Source organism: Mya arenaria, chromosome 8, assembly GCF_026914265.1.
Source record: "Mya arenaria isolate MELC-2E11 chromosome 8, ASM2691426v1".
Classification (NCBI taxonomy): Eukaryota; Metazoa; Mollusca; class Bivalvia; order Myida; family Myidae; genus Mya; species Mya arenaria.
Genome location: NC_069129.1, coordinates 24,916,548 through 24,938,366, shown reverse-complemented (window position 1 = coordinate 24,938,366; position 21,819 = coordinate 24,916,548). Strand labels below are relative to the sequence as shown.

Genomic DNA, 21,819 nt, shown 5'->3' with positions numbered 1-21,819 from the left:
AGTTCCAATAAAAAGATCTTGCCCATGGTCCGTGTATAACATTAAACAGTGATGAGAGTGATCTAGGGAAAAAGATTCCGCCACTCACCCAAAATATTGTGAGTTCATTCACTACCAGCGGACCTTGCCCATGGCCTGGGTATAACATAAACAGTGATGAAAGTGATCTAAGGATAAATATGTCCGCTTCTCATTCAAAAAAGTCTTGGTTCGTTCCCTACCAGACCTGTCCATAGCTTGTGAAAAACATTAAATAGTAGTGAGAGTAGTCTAGTGGTATAGGTGCCCGCCTTTCAGCCAAGAGGTTGTAGGCTCGATCCAAACAAGGGTGACTTTAAAATGGACACCCATCCTGATTTCTACCCAGGAATCGGACTCAAGCGTATTTTTATAAGCTATGAACTTTCGTCCCAATCGAGATATTGATATAACTTTGAAAACGTGCCTCTTATTAGTAGTCAAGGGAAAACATACCTGTTTGATCTCGAAACGAAAACGATCTCTTGGGTGAGAGGTGGAAGCCTACATGTGAACCGCATAAATAATAATTAGGCGAATTATATATTCCTGTGATAAATTATATCGTGAAAACAGCAAACAATTCAAACCTATGGCTGCCGCGGCGATGATTTTCGGCGGTATATCCGGCTTTCCACAGTAAGGGAAAAATGACGTCACGTACTCAGCAAACGTCAGGCATATTATGGCGATTGAAGAAGGCCTACAAATGTAATTAAAATATCATTAAAGGAATGGTTTACTCTTGCGTATATGCTGTATGAACGCAGTAGGGCAAGCGAGCAAATTCCATGAAGAAATATACGATCAATAATTATATTTACATTTTAGATAATTCTCATGACAAATAAAAATTAGCAATATATTCTGCAATTGAGTATTTGACCTTAAAGAAATGTAATTTGCAATGCGAGTTTGTATATAAGAAAGCAGATATTTATAGTGTCGTATATCATCGACTCCACACACTTTAACCAGCCCAACTGCGTTTATTGCCCGATAATGACATCAATCCCGCAATTCATTCCATAATTATTTTTTTACGAAGTCGTGCTTATCCAATTGGACCGCAAAATTGAAATAAACAATGACGATATAATCCCTTGCGGGTTCTATAATATAAACGGCATGCTCTATATATACAAAAAAGACAAGGTGAATGTAAATATACGTATACTACATTACTTGATTATGGTATCCCATGTACAATTGTGTGAATATTTGATGGCCCATATTTTGGCATCATTTGAAAGGGTCTAATGAGTAGAACAAGTTATATTAGAACTTTTGCCGAACAAATTATTTGTTTAGCCCTGAAAGTTTGCATTAAATTAATACCGAACAAAATGGCCTTGGAAGATTGCAAAATTATCAGTAGAAATAAAGTGCAACACTTGAAACCTGTGTCGGTGATTCATTTTACATATTAGTCAATTTGCAAGCAATACCATTGAAAAACGATACCATATGGACTTACCAAGCATCAAACTTATTGCGAATGACTCGATAAAATGAGAAGCAGATGTGGACATCCGAATAAGTTAATTTTGAACGGCAACTTTTCCTGACCTTACGTCTATATATTCTACAGGAATGAAGTAATTGTGCATTCAAGCATCTTTAAACCATTTTTTTTCGCGGTGGGAAGATTTTTTCGTGAACATCTTAAACGGACATAATACATTATATTATACCTTTCATAAATGTGTCCCTTCATTTTATATATAAAGTCGCTCGGTCCGTATATCACTGTATTTTGATAAAAATCCAGTTTTATGACGTCACCGGTCCATATCATATTTTTGGTCGGTCCTTACCTCGCCAAAAATGTAATATGGACCGCTGACGTCATACAACGGGTAAGTGCGGCTTGCTATTTTCACAACGGCGTAAATTTGCCGCAAGTCAACATTATTAGCTTTGTTCAATGAAACACATCTTAAGCGCTTTAAAAATATTAAATGTTAATATAAAATGTTCGGTATAATATAAGAAATATAGTCAGCCCCCGAAGGTGAATATACACTTTCGGTGGCTGACTGGCCGGTCCTTATAATGCCATATGACCATCAGTGGTGTGTAATATTTCTTAAATATGAGCACGTGTACCTTATAACAATGACGGACACCCAAGCGTACAGGAACGCTGGTATGGGCCCAAACGCTTCCATCAGGTACGCCCACTCTCCACCGGACTTTTGGATCAGCGTTCCCAGCTCCGACCAACACAATGAACCTGTTAAAGAAACGCTTCGGGTTAGATCCTACGTAAACTAGCGGATATCGGGGGTCAGGGGACTGAAATTGCCCAAGTGGACTAATTACAACTTATGAGTAGAAAAAAATATGCATAAAATACACAAACATACACTTCTTTTGTTTAATATTAATCCCAATGTGTCTTGGGGGAAGATCACAATTATAGCCAGCATTGAAAATATCGGGAGTCCCGCCTTCGTTTTATTACCGGTTTTGATAAGGCGATTAGTTTAATCAAACACTTCGACAAACCTGTTTCCAAATTAATGTTTTAATAGTGCTCCATCAGACTGCTGTTTTGTAAATAGGTTTGTCGAAGTGTTTTAAGAAATTAAACTCTCAACCAAACTCTGGTAAAGGACCGAAGGCGGAGCTCCGTAAGCGTCGTAGACTGCACTATGTTTCATTTTAAATGGTAAAGAAATAGTGAAGTTATCTTTGTTTCGAGTCCTCTTCGAAGCAAAATGTTACCCTCCGACGTAGCATATATTACGCAATTTATCACGTAGTATACACACACACTGTCAACGGTGGTATTGGACATTCAATTTCAACTCTTCAAAGAGTTTCGTATGTAATGCACCAGTCAATTGTAACCACGGCTCCCCAAGGTCCGGGGAATAGCGGGGACTTTGACATTCGGTCCAGCCAAGCCCGGGTAAAACCCCTGCCCTGCGGGTACGAACTGCTGGTTAAATTCCAGCCAAATTCCCCTGCACCTTAGGGACCATAGGAAAGGACCATTCCCCGCTATTTTTGGTGCGAAGACAAAACCACCGCATTCACCCGGCACTGCGGGGCCACTTGGAAGGTAAAAACACGGCCCATTTCCCCGGCTATTCCCGGTATACCCCCCGGAACTGGGGCGGGGGGGAGGTCGTGGTTACAATTGACTGGTGCATAACCCCGTCGTTATTGCGAATTTAGCTGGCTTTTGAAGTAAAAGCAATATAAACTTTACATGTATGGATGCTTTATGGGGTCATACGCCCGCTTCTTCAGTAGATAGCTCCACGAGATACGAACATACTAGTACACCGAACAGCTGACGGCGGCATACCGATTTTCTTTGGTGTGTGAAGTCGATTTACTTAATGGTTTTAGGCGTAAAAGACACACGATCATTCATTGCTTTAAACCCTTGAAAATGCTAAGATCATTGCAAAGAGTACTAGCAATACCGTATTAGCTTACCGAGCTCAAATCACCATAGCGAACATACAATACACATAAGTAAGGTTAAACCTTACGTCCGAAAAATAGAAATCCAAGTGTAACAGAAATCCTGCCCATACGTTCAGAAACCCCGATTGTCCCTTTCTTAAAATACCAAGGTTTAGGTAACCGGAAGTCTTACATAGTAATGGTGGCCACTTCCGGTATAGACAACGATGACAACAAATAGCTCATATTATTGAAAAGTAAAAGCCTTAGGTGACAGAAAGTTTCAGTATTTTCTGTTTAGACGACCAGGGACAAGTTGAGGTGTTTCTGAAACTATCAATGCTAAAGGTAAATTAAAATCTTACCTAGCAAAGCAAGAACGCCACTTCCGGCCCACACAACCAGTGATAGACCCACGGAGCCTGTCATGTCAAGGACGCCCTTCGGTGAAATGAAAATACCCGACCCTGGAATGGAATGGAGCTTGTTTAGTTTCTATACATCATATCCCATCTCATCCCATCCACCCAATCCGTCCGTCCGTCCGTCCGTCCGTCCGTCCGTCTGTCCGTCCGTCCAATGAATGAATGAATGAATGAGAATGAGTCAATGAATGAATGAATGAATGAATGAATGAATGAATGAATGAATGAATGAATGAATGAATGAATGAATGAATGAATGAATGAATGAATGAATGAATGAATGAATGAATGAATGAATGAATGAATGAATCAATCAATCAATCAATCAATCAATCAATCAATCAAACAATATATCAATCAATCAATCAATCAATCAATCAATCAATCTATCTATCCATATATATATATATGTATCAATCAATCAATTATTCAATTAATTTAACAAACAATCAAGAAACCAATCAAGAAACCAATCAATCAATCAATCAATCAATCAATTAATTAATTAAACAATAAAGTATACAATGAATGAATCAATCAATCAGAGTAATACATCAGACAATCAATAAATCAAGTGATAAATCAATCAATTAATGATTATCATTCAGCTATATATTGTAACATGACAAGAAAGAAGGTAGGTTGTTTTTTGTGTAGAAGAAGCATCATCTTTAACTGTTGATGTTTGAAGTAAGCACGCATTTGAACTAAGTTTTATTTATGTATACATAAAGTAAGCAAACATGTACCAACCACGCCAGTATTCGGCTTGACACATATACACACGGCCTTATATTTATATGCCCTCGGAAGCCGGGGCGTTAGACAGTATTTGATGCCAGACAACGCAGCTATGTGTGCCCGGTTTTGGGGCTGTCATTGTCATTGACTCATTTGTCATTGTTTATCCAATGTTTGTAACTACCATAAATTAATCCAACAAGAGAAAAATGTTATCTCGTTGTTTAAGGTTGTCTCCGATATCTTACGTAAGTCTTAACAGCGGGCTTTTTACCACATACCAAAAACATTAATTTGTGACGAAAAGTGTCGATGTACATGTATTGCTATCTATAGACGTAATGTTTTCGTCGGTAAACTTTAATATTGGAAACAACTCGTTTACTACTTAAGTATTAACACGAAATACTGTTCACATCGCAACACGGTACATCGCTCTGATGTAAATACTTATTGAATAACACTACTTGATCTGCTTATAAAATGGCATTCGGAACTCCTCGGCCACTTTCCATCGAAAACAACTTAGAAGTAGTTCGTACAATTTTGAATGATAGTATTAATTAAGTATAGTCTTTACTGATTGCCATTGAAAAGTATTATTGCACTAATATTCATGATTTCCAAGAGTAAGGTCATTAAGTTTAACTGCTAAATTGAAATTACTACGCGATCTACTTGCTTTACGTAGTTAAATGTAAAGATTTCTGACATCGTTAACCGTCCATATACATCAGAGGTTGTTTTCGTTGGAAAATGGCCAAGGTGTTCCGACTGAAAAAAACACGAAGGGACATTGGCATTTGCTTCCGGAACTCTTTTCCTTAGTTCTTAAAGTACTAAAACAAGGAAGAGGGAAACTACTGATGCAAACCGGACATATGTTGTGCAAATACTCCGATAACCACTTGGTGATTAAGCTATACCAACGGTTTCAACGGTGAAGTTCTTTAGAGGATTATAAGTACGTTTCATGGCCAAGAGTGTAAGATAGGTTGATCCCAACCCTAATTTAGGTTGTTTTGTACGGTTTAACCAAGAGTTTTGCACCCCACTTCAGTATTAACCTCGTTTCCGAAAAACACCCTACGCTCGGGTTGGGATTAACCAATCTTAAACTCTCGGCCATGAAATATACGTGTAATCTTAATTAGTGGCTGCGATGGGTAAATGTGACAGTATATATTACACAAATGTACAAGCGAAGTAAGACATTCTTACCGATAATAGTGCCGACGATGAGAGAAACCCCGCTCAGCAGGCCAACGGCCTTTTTGAGATGAACTTCCGTCTCAACGACCACCGACGACGCCGTCTCCGAGCCTTGAAACGACACATTGTCCAGCCGACGCTGCTTCAGACCGTCTGAAATATTTGAGTAACGCATATTAGTGTATGGGTGCACGGTTCATACATTAATGGATACATCGATAGCACCGAACGTACGTTTATTGGCGTACCATACATATCGTACCGATACGATATGGGCTCAATGTGTCATCGATAAAATGTCGGTGCACTATGTAAGTATGTATAGAAACACAGTGGTAAATTATGGATCTACATAAAAAACGGTTATGGGCTTAAAATTATATACGAACCGATGCGTCATGGGCGCACCAACAATTTGGTGCACTGTACATGAGTTTATTGTTACACCTATTAATATAGGCGCGTCGTACATAGCCTAATGAACGCACCGATTAGGCCGATTCTAAACTATGGACTCATGGAACATAAGGTGATGGTCGATATATTAATAACATAAATCGTAAACACATTTATAATCGCACTGGTAAAAATATAGATGCACCGTTCATAAGATTATGGATGAACTAATGTATAATAGATGCACCGTTAATAAGATTATGGATGAACCAATGCATAATGGATGCACCGTTCATAAGATTATGGATGAACAAATGCATAATGGATGCACCGTCCATAAGATAATGGATGAACCAATAAATAATGGATGCACCTTCCATAAGATTATGGATGAACCAATAAAAAAATGGATGCAGCTTTGCTCAGATTACAGATGAACCAATACATAATGGATGCACCGTCCATAAGATTATGGATGAACCAATGCATAATGGATGCACCGTCGATAGGATTATGGATGTACCAATAAATAATGGATGCACCGTCCATAAGATTATGGATGAACCAATAAATAATGGATGCACCTTCCACAAGATGATGGATGAACCAGTGAATAATGGATGCACCGTTTATAAGAGTATGAATGAACCAATGCATAACGGATGCCACATTAATAAGATTATGGATGAACCAATGCATAATGGATGCACCTTTAATAAGATTATGGATGAACCAGTGCATAATGGATGCACCGTTAATAAGATTATGGATGAACCAATGCATAATGGATGCACCGTCCATAAGATAATGGATGAACCAGTAAATAATGAATGCACCTTCCATTAGATTATAGATGAACCAATACATAATGGATGCACCTTATATAAGATTACAGATGAACCAATACATAATGGATGCACCTTATATAAGATTATAGATTAACCAATACATAATCGATTCAACGTCCATAAGAGTATAGATGAACCAATACATTATGGATGAACCTTATATAAGATTATAGATGGACCAATACATTATGGATGGACCTTATATAAGATTATAGATGAACCAATACATAATGGATGCACCTTATATAAGATTATAGATGGACCAATACATAATGGATGCACCTTATATTAGATTATAGATGAACCAATACATAATGGATGCACCTTATATAAGATTACAGATGAACCAATACATAATGGATGCACCTTATATAAGATTATAGATGGACCAATACATAATGGATGCACCTTATATAAGATTATAGATTAACCAATACATAATCGATTCAACGTCCATAAGAGTATAGATGAACCAATACATTATGGATGAACCTTATATAAGATTATAGATGGACCAATACATTATGGATGAACCTTATATAAGATTATAGATGAACCAATACATAATGGATTCATCGTTCATCAGAGTATAGATGGACCAATACATAATGGATTCGTCGTCCATAAGATCATAGATGGACCAATGAATAATGGATGTACCTTATATAAGATTATAGATTATTATTATTATTATTATTATTCTTATTTACCAAACTTATATAGCGCCCTTTTCATATACACGTTCAAAGGCGTTTTACAACGATATAATAAATGGACCAATACATAATGGATTCATCGCCCATAAGAGTAAAGATGGACCAATACATAATGGATGCACCTTATATAAGATTATAGATGAACCAATACATAATGGATGTACCTTATATAAGATTATAGATGAACCAATACATAATGGTTGCACCTTATATAAGATTATAGATGGACCAATACATAATGGATGCACCTTATATAAGATTATAGATGAACCAATACATAATGGATTCATCGTCCATAAGAGTATATATGGACCAATACATAGTGGATGCACCTCATATAAGATTATAGATGAACCAATACATAATGGATGCACCTTATATAAGATTATAGATGAACCAATACATAATGGATTCATCGTCCATAAGAGTATAGATGGACCAATACATAATGGATTCATCGTCCATAAGAGTATAGATGGACCAATACATAATGGATTCACCGTCCATAAGAGTATAGATGTACCAATACATAATGGATTCATCGTCCATAAGAGTATAGGTGGACCAATACATAATGGATTCGTCGTCCATAAGATTATAGATGGACCAATGAATAATGGATGCACCTTATATAAGATAATATATGGACCAATACATAATGGATTCATCGTCCATAAGAGTATAGATGTACCAATACATAATGGATTCATCGTCCATAAGAGTATAGATGGACCAATACATAATGGATTCATCGTCCATAAGAGTATAGATGGACCAATACATAATGGATTCGTCATACATAAGAGTATAGATGAACCAATACATAATGGATGCACCTTATATAAGAATATAGATGAACCAATACATAATGGATTCATCGTCCATAAGATTATGGATGAACCAATTCATAATGGATGCACCGTCCATAAGAGTATAGATGAACCAATGCATAATGGATGCACCTTATATAAGATTATAGATAAACAAATACATAATGGATGCACCTTTTGTAAGATGAACTAATAAGGTTTACTATTTATATGGGTATGGATGAACCAAAGAAAAGTCTGGATGCATCTTACATGCGATTATGGAAGAAAAATATAGTATGGAAGAACCAATCTAGTATTGGAGCACTGAACAAAATATTATTAACGAACTAACTCATTGTGGTTCACATGCTTTTACTTAAATGTAAACTGTGATATAATAAAAGAATACTGAGTTGAGTTGAGTTGACTCATTATGGCTGAATCGTGAATAAAACCAGAAGAAAAAGCAAAAAAGAAAAGCTGATGTTAAAAACATTTTTTCTTGTTTAACTTGTATAACAAAACTAAAATAAAAATCATTGGCATTTTGGGGTCATACCACAAAGTTAATCAACCACCCCACTTTAAAATTTCTCAATATATAACTTAGGGCAAAACAAACCCTGTAAACATTGGCATTGCTCAAACCTTCTGTTTATCATTATTTATAAATCGATCCCGATATAAATATATCAAATGTTCACAATAACGAAATATATGATGTATGTTCGAGTTCGGCTATATAAAGCATAAGATTAGTCAAGTAAATATGATAATTCATTTTCAAGTAGAATGCTAACAATCTTTCAATATTCAAGTTAACTTAAAGTACTACTATGGCAATAAATACGCCTGCATATGTTACATATCTTTCATTTGAATGTACAGGATTTATCAGCAAAGCCCCCATACAGTTCGATACCAAACAAACAAACTATATAGGTTATAGCAATCAAACCATAAAACAAAAGTTAACCAAATACTCAAAATACAGAATGAATCAAAATTTAATCCCGGTCGTCACTCGTTGTTATATATGTAGAAAATAATCTTTTTTGTAGCACGACAAAACAACGTGGTTCATTTTGTTATATCATGATGGTGTCGTGCATTGGGCTTTACCATATCACGATCGTGCCCCTTACGAGTACAAACAACTTTTGGTTATGTCATTTTATGCACCAGTCATTTGTAACCACGGCCCCCATGATAAAATCCCCGCCAAATGCCCCGCACCCCAGGGACCCTAGGTAAGGTCCATTCCCCGCTATATTTAAAGCGAAGACAAAACCACCGCATTCACCCGGCACTGCGGAGCAACCTGAAACGTAAAAACACGGCCCATTTCCCCAGCTATCCCCGGTATACCCCCGACCTGGGGGGGGGGGGGGGGGGCGTGGTTACAATGAACTGGTGCATTCGTTATGCATAATCCGTTGAGTAGTTTAAAAATATTCAATATACGTCTTCAGTTTTTCAACTGAGTTAAATTTGTTTTTTTTGATCGCAGATCACTTAGTGTGCATTTATTTTGTTTTGTTTTATAAAAAAAATGTGTATAAATGCATCGATTCAGATAATCAATATTTTGTTCAAGAAATTAAATACTATATTCAACAATGTGTGACTAAACTAAATACACTTGAACATGCTCAGGAGATATGTTATCCATATCATTAATGATTAATCACATAACCTTGATATTTATTTCATGTGATATGCATTAAGGTGTCCGACCCACAAACAAGATAGTTCTCTGATATCTCCGAAAACAATTATGTTTTATTTTGAGTAACCCCATATAATTTCGGTATCGATTGATTACCAAAATGTTAATTGAATGACGAAAATGCACAATACGAAAGGCACATTTTCTAACAATAAGTATACTTCCTCTATATTGCAAATTAATTCGGATGGGAAATGACCGATTTTTCTCATGGCCAAATACTGCTTGTTCGTTTTATCATTTGTGTATAGTTATTTTATACAGTCGAACCCCGTTGGCTCGAACTCCCAGGGACCGGCAAATATACTTCGAGTCTCGTAAAATTTAAGCCAAGCGGTAATACTAACATTTCATAGAATAAAGTCGGTCCCTTTCATACAGTTCGAGCTAACGAGGAAATCGAGCCAAGCGAGTTCGAGCCAACGCGGGTCGACTGTATATATATTATTTGTCTGCACACAAAACCTTTTCAACTGATACGAAAGTAACAGGGGGTCACCAGGCATTCAAAATTTGAATGATTTTGAGTATCGAATACCTTAAAAAAATAAACACACGAATCTATTCTATTTGTAAATGCATCCGTTTCTTCAAACGTTTGCAAATATAACGGATGACAGCGTTGTAAGTAAGTGTGAAGATATATATCTCACTTATATTTGTTAATGATAGAAAAGTTCTGTTCTGATAATAATATATTTCTCTAACTTGGCCAATGCCGGTCCTTTAATAATCACACTTCACATAACTTGACCAAGGCCGGCACTTTAGTTCTCACACCTCACATAAATTGACCGAGGCTGGCGCTTCTATTCTCACACTTCACATAAACTGACCGAGGCCGACCTCTCTGTTCTCACACTTTGCCCTGAATTTACCTGCCCTTAAGTTTAACACTTCATTTAATTTACCGAGGCCGGCCCCTCGGTTCTCACACTTCTCATGAATTGATCGAGGACGGCCACTCAGTTCTCACACTTCACATAAATTGACCGAGACCGGAACTTAAGTCCTCACACTTCACATAAATAAACCGAGACCGGCCATTCAGTTCTCACACTTCACATAAATTGACTAAGGCCGGCCCTTCAGTTCTAACACTTCACATAAATCGACCGAAGCCGGTCCCTCCGTTCTCACATTTCACATCAATTGACCAAAGCCGACCCTTCTGTTCTCACACTTCACATAAAATGTCCGAGACCGGCCCTTAAGTTCTCACACTTCACATAAATTGACCGAGGCCGGCCCCTCTCTTCTCACACTTAACATTAATTGACCAAGGCCGGCCCCTCCGTTCTCAAACTTAACATTAATTGACCGAGGCAGGTCCTTAAGTTCTCACACTTCACATAAAATGTCCGAGACCGGCCCTTAAGTTCTCACACTTCAACATAAATTGACCGAGGCCGGCACTTTAGTTCTCACACTTCACTTAGACTGACCAAGGCCGGTCCTTAAGTTCTCACACTTAACATTAATTGACCGAGGCCGGTCCTTAAGTTCTCACACTCCACATAAATTGACCAAGGCTGGTCCTTAAGTACTCACACTTAACATTAATTGACCGAGGCCGGCCCTTAAGTTCTCACACTTAACATTAATTGACCGAGGCCGGTCCTTAAGTTCTCACACTTAACATTTATTGACCGATGCCGGTCCTTAAGTTCTCACACTTCACATAAATAAACCGAGACCGGCCATTCAGTTCTGACACTTCACATAAATCGACCGAAGCCGGTCCCTCCGTTCTCACATTTCACATCAACTGACCAAAGCCGACCCTTCTGTTCTCACACTACACATAAATTGACCGAGGCTGGTCCTTAAGTTCTCACACTTAGCATTAATTGACCAAGGCTGGTCCTTAAGTTCTCACACTTAGCATTAATTGACCGAGGCCGGTCCTTAAGTTCTGACACATCCACTAAATTAACCGAGGCCGGCCCTTAATTTCTTACACTTCACCTAAATTGACCGAGGCCGGTCCTTAAGTTCTCACACTCCACATAAATTGACCAAGGCTGGTCCTTAAGTTCTCACACTTAGCATTAATTGACCGAGGCCGGCCCTTAAGTTCTCATACTTAACATTAATTGACCGAGGCCAGCCCTTAAGTTCTCACACTTAACATTAATTGACCGAGGCCGGTCCTTAAGTTCTCACACTTAACATTTATTGACCGAGGCCGGCACTTCAGTTCTCACACTTCCCCTAAATTGACCAAGGCCGGTCCTTAAGTTCTCACACTTAACATTAATTGACCGAGACCGGTCCTTAAGTTCTCACACTTAACATTAATTGACCGAGGCAGGTCCTTAAGTTCTCACACTCCACATAAATTGACCAAGGCCGGTCCTTAAGTTCTCACACTTAACATTAATTGACCGAGGCCGGTCCTTAAGTTCTCACACTTAACATTAATTGACCGAGGCCGGCCCTTAAGTTCTCACATCTCAGCATAAATTTACCGAGGCTGGTCCTTAAGTTCTCACACTTCACATAAATTGACCGAGGCCGGCCCTTAAGTTCTCACACTTAACATTAATTGACCGAGGCCGGCCCTTAAGTTCTCACATCTCAGCATAAATTGACCGAGGCCGGCACTTTAGTTCTCACACTACACTTAAATTGACCGAGGCCGGCCCCTCGGTTCTCACACTTCACATAAAGTGGCCAAGGCCGGCCCTTAAGTTCTCACACTTAACATTAATTGACCGAGGCCGGTCCTTAAGTTCTCACACTCCACATAAATTGACCGAGGCCGGTCCTTAAGTTCTCACACATCCACTAAATTGACCGAGGCCGGCCCTTAATTTCTTACACTTCACCTAAATTGAGCGAGGCCGGCCCTTAAGTTCTCAAACTTAACATTAATTGACCGAGGCCGGTCCTTAAGTTTTCACAATTAACATTAATTGACCGAGGCCGGCCCTTCAGTTCTCACACTTCACATTAATTGACCGAGGCCGGCCCTTAAGTTCTCACACTTAACATTAATTGACCGAGGCCGGCCCTTAAGTTCTCACACTTCACTTAGATTGACCGAGGCCGGCCACTCTGGTCACACATTTGTTTTAATTGATTTATAGAACATGATTTTATTAGACGTGAACCATGGAAGTACATAGTCAAATATAATTTACCACATTTACAAATTTGAACTCAACAAGTCTCATAATACAGAACTGATGTTCGTTGAATACAAATAGAAATAAATAAGTTGGCATAAGAAAATGCATAGAAATGCACATACATACATAAATAATAAAAGGATGAGCATATTATGCTAATTGTCATAATTAATTATATTTATAATATAATTCATATGTAACATTGCAAGCTTTAATTAATCTTATAATGAACATTGATTATAATATCATCCATAGTTTGAATAAAAATGCGCTGCACTTTTTCAAACTTTGTTTTAGGTTCAAGCCTATAATAACTGTTAAACAAAAAAAAATGAAATGTTGCAATTTACATGTCCAAATGTACATGTACAATACATTTATAGTAAAATAACTTTACCTGTGTCACTTCCATCCATCACCAAGTTTTAATGTTATGTCCGTCAGATCAAATTCACAAAACTTAGGCGAATAGTACGAACGAGTCTTTCATTATTTTATATTTTATTTTATTTTGAAAATCTGAATTGTTCTTATACTTTTTTTCTTATCTTTTCTTTAAAGTATATGTATAATAAATATCTGTAGCTTTTTTTTATTTTTAAATTCTTGACTTCAATGTTTGTTTTTAAAATTTAGTATGCGAATGATTAAGATTCCATAATCCACAGTTACACTGTGGGTAGGTTTATAGGTAGTCTCGAAGCTGTTATCAGACCTAGTTTCTCCTAAATCTTGCATCTAATGAATGAAGCTTTCATTTAAGGTACTCGAACAACAAAAGGTGAAAAATACATGCCTGATAAAATTATATTATTCTGATATGTTTTGTAAGCGCATTTTTAAGGTAAAAAAAGAACATGTAAACTGTTTGATCTGATAGATTTTGAAACATGAGAGTTTTGGGCCTTGCGATCTTTAAAAACAGGTTATAATGCTAAAAAAAGATATTAAAAAATTTATAAACTATTAAAATAAAGACCTATCTGCAAGCCAATGTACTTTGGTAACGTTATGTACGTTTTCTATATTATCAAGGTAGAAAAGAGCAAGTAAACAGTATGATCAGATGGATATTGAAACATGAGAGCTGGGAAAAAAAACTGATCCAAATTTACAAGCCATATAATAAAATAATCTGCATGCCAACGTGATGTTTTTTTGTTTTCTTTTGGCCATGCTATATCTAAAAAACACACACTTGTTTCTGTTAAGAAAAGAAATGATCAAAATTTACAAGCCATCAAATAAAAATAATATTGCCTTCCGACGTAGCATTTATTACGCAATTTATCACGTGGTTAACACACACTGAGTACGAACGATCTAAAGCCTGAGTTTAAACTCACACTCAGTATAAAAGTACAACAAATCCAAGACAAATGCACGTGCCATTGATTTTCCTTCTTAAGCTTTCCTTCTTCAGGGACCTAAATTCGGCTACTTCCTAAATAATTATATTTTGTAGACCCCCCCCCCCCCCTTCCTAAAAACTTACACTTTCTTCTTCTTTTTTTATCTCATTGTAAGGCAAACTGTCATTAATTTGAATGAATGAGCTTTGAGCGTTTGCGCGAAGCACTGTTAAACTGTCCCCATTTAAAGCATTTACGAGTTAAATTTTCCAAAAATGAAAAAGCAAGGCTTCTTTCTAATTTTAGGTAAAAAAAGCCGTGGTAAAAAACAAGGGGAGATGTTGGTCCAACCAAGTGGTGATAACTTCTGCTAGTTTTAACGTCAATGCTCTTCTACAAACGGTAAAAAATACGCTTTGCGTAAGAACTTATTACAAACCGTAAACGTTCTTTATTATAAAGGGACTAGCTCATGTTTTTGGATAAATTTTATCACGATAGTGCATCTGAAAACATTTAATAATTATTCGACTCTTTGATACCGAAATTACAAAAAAAATACAATTAAAAATTAAAAAAATGCTTGAAGTTGGGAGCGAACCCACGCCGATAGTCAAGAAAAAATAGAAAAATGACAACAAAACCGCTCGCCCACAAGGATTCTTACATAAAGTATGGGATAATTTAACCTGTAAACCTTTAGTAGAAAAGCGTGACCAACGCTATTGAAAATCATGGGCTTCAAAGCCAATCTTTGAGCATATATAAAATTTGTTGAAGAAGTCCAGTGGTCAGTGTTTTAGGTTTATTTTTTATAATTTTCCACACCTTATTTTGTCATAAAAAGTGCATTTTACAAAACATGAGCAAGTCCCTTTAAAACACTACTAGAAAATGTTTACACGCAGATATAAGCAAGTTTAACCATTTCGGTCATGACAGGATGTCAGCCTTTAACCATGACACCGTTCTCCGATTTAGCATATATATCTATGTCCTTGACTGGAGGCTAAACTATTCGAAGTGCTTCTACTCTGGTTTCGGCTTAGAGCGTTTTCGCGTTCATATTTTGATTTTCACGGAGGAGGAACATTTCCACTGATAACGATAAAACCGTCTTAAACCAGTTGAATTAACCTGTGCTTTCATGGACATTTCTCAATTAGCAGTAGATCGAATCCTGACCAGAATACAACTACTCGAATTATTAATGATTGAAGGTAGATTGGGGGCTGCTTATAATTAATCAATTTGAAAATGCGTCTTGATTATAGAAGAAAAGAGTAATTAAATACACTAAACTTCGCCATTTTGGACTAGAAATTATTAAAATGTGCATGGGGTCCTCACCCCAGCCTCCACCCACCCATGCCAACACTTTAAACCAAATAAAGTTCGGTTCGTAGGGAGTGGGGCAAGTAAGAAACTATTACGCTAATAAACTACGCCCCCTCTAACATGAAATCCTGGAACCGCCCTAATAACATTATGCAAAAAGCAAACCATTCTGTATGCATAAGTAGTTCTCCTATCTTTAGTAAATTATTTGTTTTTGTTAATATTGATATATTATATTATGAAGTAAAATGGTCACAACATCGAACTAAATGATGTTTATTTTAGTTCGGATAATAAAAAACCGCATACGAATAATCCTTGGCTAATTCATTTTCTAGTTTAAGTTTACTTAATTAAAGTACTAGAACAGCAATAAATATGCCTGCATATGTTATACACTTTTATTGTTATGTGCGGGTTTATCAGCAGGGCCATCCAACAGGTCGATATCAAACAAACAAACTATAAAATCATAGCAATGTAGCTATAAAACAAAGTAAACCAAATACTCAAGAAACAAAAAAACAACAAAAAACAATCAAAATGTAATCCCGGTTGTCACTCCGGTAGCACGACAGAAAAGCGTGGTTCATTTTGTTATCACAGTTAAGTGTCTTGCATTAAACCAATATACATAAATTGCTAGATTTTGATTCATTTTTTTAAATGGGGGCAGGGATTACTTTTATTTCTTAAATATTAACTGTTTCACCGTTGAACAGTTGTCTATGCTCTTTCTTATTGCATCAGGCACCATAAACATGTGATTTTATACGAACTACGAACACAATCGGAACAATTCTCCTTTTTAAATGTGGATGTTTACATCGACCTCGGTTGGAATAAACGCCGTTCCCAGACAAAACCGGACTGACTGGCAAACATACAGCCTAGTTCAACATTTTTCTTTGAGTCAATAAAATCTTAGGGGTAGCGGGAAAACGAGGGGGCGGGTGGGGATGAAAATCTAGTGAATAATTTACAGATGCCTTAAGCGCTACGATACCACTTTCCATCAAAAGTACAAAAACTTTCGGTAATATTATTCAAGTTAAGCATGTTTCGTTTGGTAGTTTTAAAGATTGAATGCGTCACCTGTCTTACAACTTAATGAATTCACTCAGCATTTGCACATATCTAAATGCGTTTTCGTTATTTGTTTTATAAAAAAAAATGCATTTGCATGTGAAGATAATTCAATGTGTCACATTAAACAAACTACATTTCGCTTGAGAATGTCAGTAGAATGTTCCCCGATGTATTGCAGTCTCAGTGTACTTGAGTGTGTTCAGAAGATATCTTATCCATTTTATTAATGATAATCACATAACCTTGATATTGATATTCAATGTGATGTGCATTAAGGTGTCCGACCCACAAACAAGATAGTTCTCCGATATCTCCGAGATCAATTATGTTATATTAAATGAGAAAATGATATGTTGGTATCAGCTGATATGTAAATTAAATGCAGAAAATGCATAATACCAAATGGTACACTTTTTTACAATTAGTATACTTTCTTTTTATTTCAACTGAACTCGGATAAAATGACCGCTTTTTCTTATGACCAAAACAGCTCGTTGGTAACATATTATTTGTGTATACATGTAGCTATTTCATAATTTATTTGTCTACACACAAAACCCTTTCAAATGAAACCGACCGAAATAACTTAGGGTCATTATGCAATATCGGATCCAGGCGCGTCCGCTCCCCCCCCCTCCCCCCCCCCCCCCCCCCAAAAAAAAATAATGAATAAAATCGTCGTAAGTTTACTGTTTATTTCTACATAGAAGTATTCGGACAAGATATTGTTAAAATGTTTGTAGGTGAATACCCAAACACCCCATCCCATTACTTTAAACCAAAACATTTCGATTTTGAGGGAGGGGCGCAGGTCAAAAGTTTACGCCCCTAACTTACACCCCCTCTTACGACAAATCCATGATCCACTCCTGATTTTAATGCAATATTCGCATTGTTTTGCTTATTAAATACCTTTAATAGATAAACAAATATATGATTTAATAAACGCTCTAATTGTTGATGCGTTAGCTTCTTAAAGTTTGATTAATTATATGGTTAAAATGTTATATAGCAAGCTTTAATTAATCAGACCTTATGATACACATTATTATGAGAATAATGATTATAATACAAACTATAAATAGTAGTTCTCTACACGTTATCAAACTTTTTTGCAAGGGTCCAGCCTTTAATAACTAATAAACAACAATTGTTTTGTTGCAATAAGTGTGTCTAAGGACAATACATTTTTAGTAAAATAGCTTTACCTGAGTCACGTCCATCCATCACCAAGTGATTATGATGTCAGTGTCCGTCTGATCAAATCCACAACACTTAGCCGAATAGAAGAAACGATTCTTGCATCGTTCTTCTTTGTATCCGATTTTTTTAAAAGAATAAAAAAAAACCTGCAATGTTCTTATACTCTTTTTTCATTTAAGAATATGCATGATATTTCTGTAACTATATTTTGTTTTTAAATTCTTGACCTTAATGTTTGTTTTTAAATTTTAGTATGCGAATGATTAAGATTCCATAATCCACCCTAGTACTGTGGGTACGTTTATAGGTAGCATCGAAGCTGTTATCAGCCCTAGTTTCTCCTAAAGCTTGCATCTAATGAATAAAGCTTTCATTTAAGGTACTTGACCAACAAAAGGTGTAAAATACACGCCTGATAAAATTGTAGTATTCTGATATGTTTTGAAAGTGCATTTTAAGGCAGAAAAAGAAAAAAAGTAAACTGTTTAATCAGAAGGAATATTATGTTAAATTATATTGCCTTCCTTCGATATGTAACAGGAGAGCTAGCTTGAAAGTGGGCCGACTATTCAATACAATTAAATTCGATTCAATTGTAGTGTACTATATATGTACATGTACATGTATATTGTTAAGTGTAGATGTATGGCGCATGTTTAAGCATAAAGTGGCTTAAATATTCAAAAAGTATATTTTAACTTGACTTGACTTGAATACCTTTAAGGGACTCGCTCATATTTTTGGATGAACGAAAAGTTTTTCCCGGAAATGCTTCTGAAAACACATTTTTTATAATTGTTTTAATACCGTAATTGCAGAAAAGCAAATTAAAAAAAGTTCGGTTGTTGTCGGCGCGAACAAACGCCGGTTTTGACATTTAACCTTTATCGAATACATTGGTAAGATCATGTGATAATGTCAATCAGCCGATCGCGCTATTACAAATATCTGAATCGCGTTACTAACCCTTTTCAAAATTGTGGTAATAAAGATATAATGAAATAAATATGAACATTTGCTGAAGGGTTTCAGCTGTCAGAATCTTAGTTTGAACACCCCAAGTGATTCGCCACACTTTTTTTTCGTAATATTTGTTTTTCGTGAAAATTGAAATTTTACAAACCATGAGCGAAGAATGCAATCTTGAAAAAGGAAAGTACCCGGATATGTTTACCTATGGCAATAAAGAACAAAATTAGTCAAAACCTAATGTAATATAATTACCATTTTACAATCTAACATTTCAATGCGATGTAGTCCCTGTCTGAAATGGATATTATAAATGACATAAACATAAACATCAAATATAGGAAGATAAGGGATGCAAACGTTATTAAGTTAAAATGAATTTCATTCTGGAAGGAAGGAGAATGGATGTGGGGAAGTGTGGGTCCATGTGGACGAACGCTCTCAAGTCTGAGTCCAAACACAAACTCACACACACATCCCAAAAGTACAACTAATACAAGACAAATGCATTTACTGTTTGCTTTACTTCTTACCAACGCTATCCAAAATCTTGGAGTTAAAAGACAATATTTGAGGATAAAACAACATTTGTTCAAGGCTTCAAGTCGTCAGTATCTTAGTTTAAAGTTTATTTCGTCATAAAATGGCCATTTTACAAAACATAAGCAAGTCCCTTTAAAACACTACTAGAAAATGTTTACACGCAGATATAAGCAAGTATCACTATTTCGGTCATGACAGGATGTCAGCCTTTAACCATGACACCGTTCTGCGATTTAACATAATTATATATATATATATATATATATATATATATATATATATATATATATATATATATATATATATATATATATATATATATATATCGATGACTGGAGGCCAAACTGTTCGAAGTGCTCCTAATCTGGTTTTGACTTAGATCGTTTTCGCGTTCATATTTTGATTTTCATGGAGGAGGAACACACCGTTCTCCGATTTAACATAAATATCTGTGTCGATGACTGAAGGCCAAACTGTTCGAAGTGCTCCTAGTCTGGTTTTGACTTAGATCGTTTTCGCGTTCATATTTTGATTTTCACGGAGGAGGAACATTTCCACTGATAACGATAAAACCGTCTTAAACCAGTTGAATTAGCATGTGTGTTCATGGACATTTCTCAATTAGCAGTAGATCGAATCCTGACCGGAATACGACTACCTGCGTTATTAGTGATTGAATGTCAATTGAGGGCTCCTTATAATTAATCAAAAATGGTTTCTTCAATATAGAAGAAAAGAGTAATTAAATTCGTCAAATTTCATCAATTCGGACTAGAAATTATTAAAATGTTCATGGAGTCCCAACCACAGCCCCCACCCACCCATGCCAACACTTTAAACCAAATAACGTTCGGTTCTGAGGGAGTGGGGCAAGTCAGAAACTATAACGCCACTAAGTTACGCCCCCTCTAACATGCAATCCTGGAACCGCCCTAATAACATTAGGCAAAAAGAAAACCATTCTGTATGCATTATCATTGCTCCTATCTTCTGCATATCAATTGTTTTTGTTTAAATTGATATTATTATTTATTAACAAAGTAAGCCAAATACTCAAGATACAAAAACAATCAAAACCTGATCCCGATTGTCACTCGATGTGATATATATTTGTGCAGATTTTTTTTTTTTTTGTAGCACGAATAAACAGCGTGGCTCATTTTGTTATCACAGTAAAATGTCTTGCATTAGGCTAATATAAATTTATAAATTTATTGCTGGATTTTCATCATTTTTTTTGTAAATGGGGGCGGGGGTAACATTTTTTTTCTTCATATAAGATGATTGTATCACCGTTGAATATGGATTCATGCTCTTTCTTATTGCATCAGGGACCATAAACATGTGATTTTATACGAACTACGAACACAATCGGAACAATTCTCCTTTTGACATGTGAATGTTTACATCCCCATCAGTAGGTAGGAATAATCACCGTTTCCGGACCGTACCAGACCGACACGCAAATACAGACCACAGTTCAACATTTTTATTTGAGTCAATGAAATTTAAGGGGTGGTGGAAAAAAAGCAGGGGTGCGGCCGGGGATAAAAATCTAGCAATTAATTTAGAGTCGCCTTAAGCGCTACGATACCATTTTCCATTAAAAGTACAAAAACTTTCGGTAATATCATTTAAGTTTTGCATAAATCGTCTGGTAGTTTAAAAAGTTTGAATGCATGTAATCTTCTTTATAACTTGGTGAATTCAATTAGCATTTCCACACATCTAAGTGCGTCGCTTTAAACAAACTACATTTCGCAAGTTAACTAAATGACGACAATGCCTAATATAAAAAAGTACATTTTGTTACAATTAGTATGCTTCCTCATAAACTTAACTGAATTCGGATGGGGTAATGATCAATTGTT

At 36.2% G+C, this 21,819-nt stretch overlaps 1 protein-coding gene across 3 annotated transcripts in view; it reads right to left on the bottom strand.

The window, feature by feature from the left end:
• Positions 1-18,696, bottom strand: part of LOC128243525 (b(0,+)-type amino acid transporter 1-like) — a 31,672-nt gene extending 12,976 nt beyond the window's left edge. Inside the window, exons 1-5 of one of the 3 annotated variants that reach the window (XM_052961348.1) lie at positions 18,442-18,696; positions 5,829-5,972; positions 3,807-3,908; positions 2,128-2,254; positions 609-721 (exon numbers count right to left, since the gene is read on the bottom strand). In XM_052961348.1, coding sequence (XP_052817308.1) covers positions 609-721; positions 2,128-2,254; positions 3,807-3,908; positions 5,829-5,972; positions 18,442-18,460 — 505 coding nt within the window. In that variant the 5' untranslated portion in view covers positions 18,461-18,696. Of the gene's footprint in view, positions 1-608; positions 722-2,127; positions 2,255-3,806; positions 3,909-5,828; positions 5,973-13,466; positions 13,519-13,851; positions 14,136-18,441 lie in introns of those variants that run through there. The other 2 variants (XM_052961347.1, XM_052961349.1) reach the window with 2 other exon arrangements.
• Positions 18,697-21,819: the final 3,123 nt, after the last annotated feature.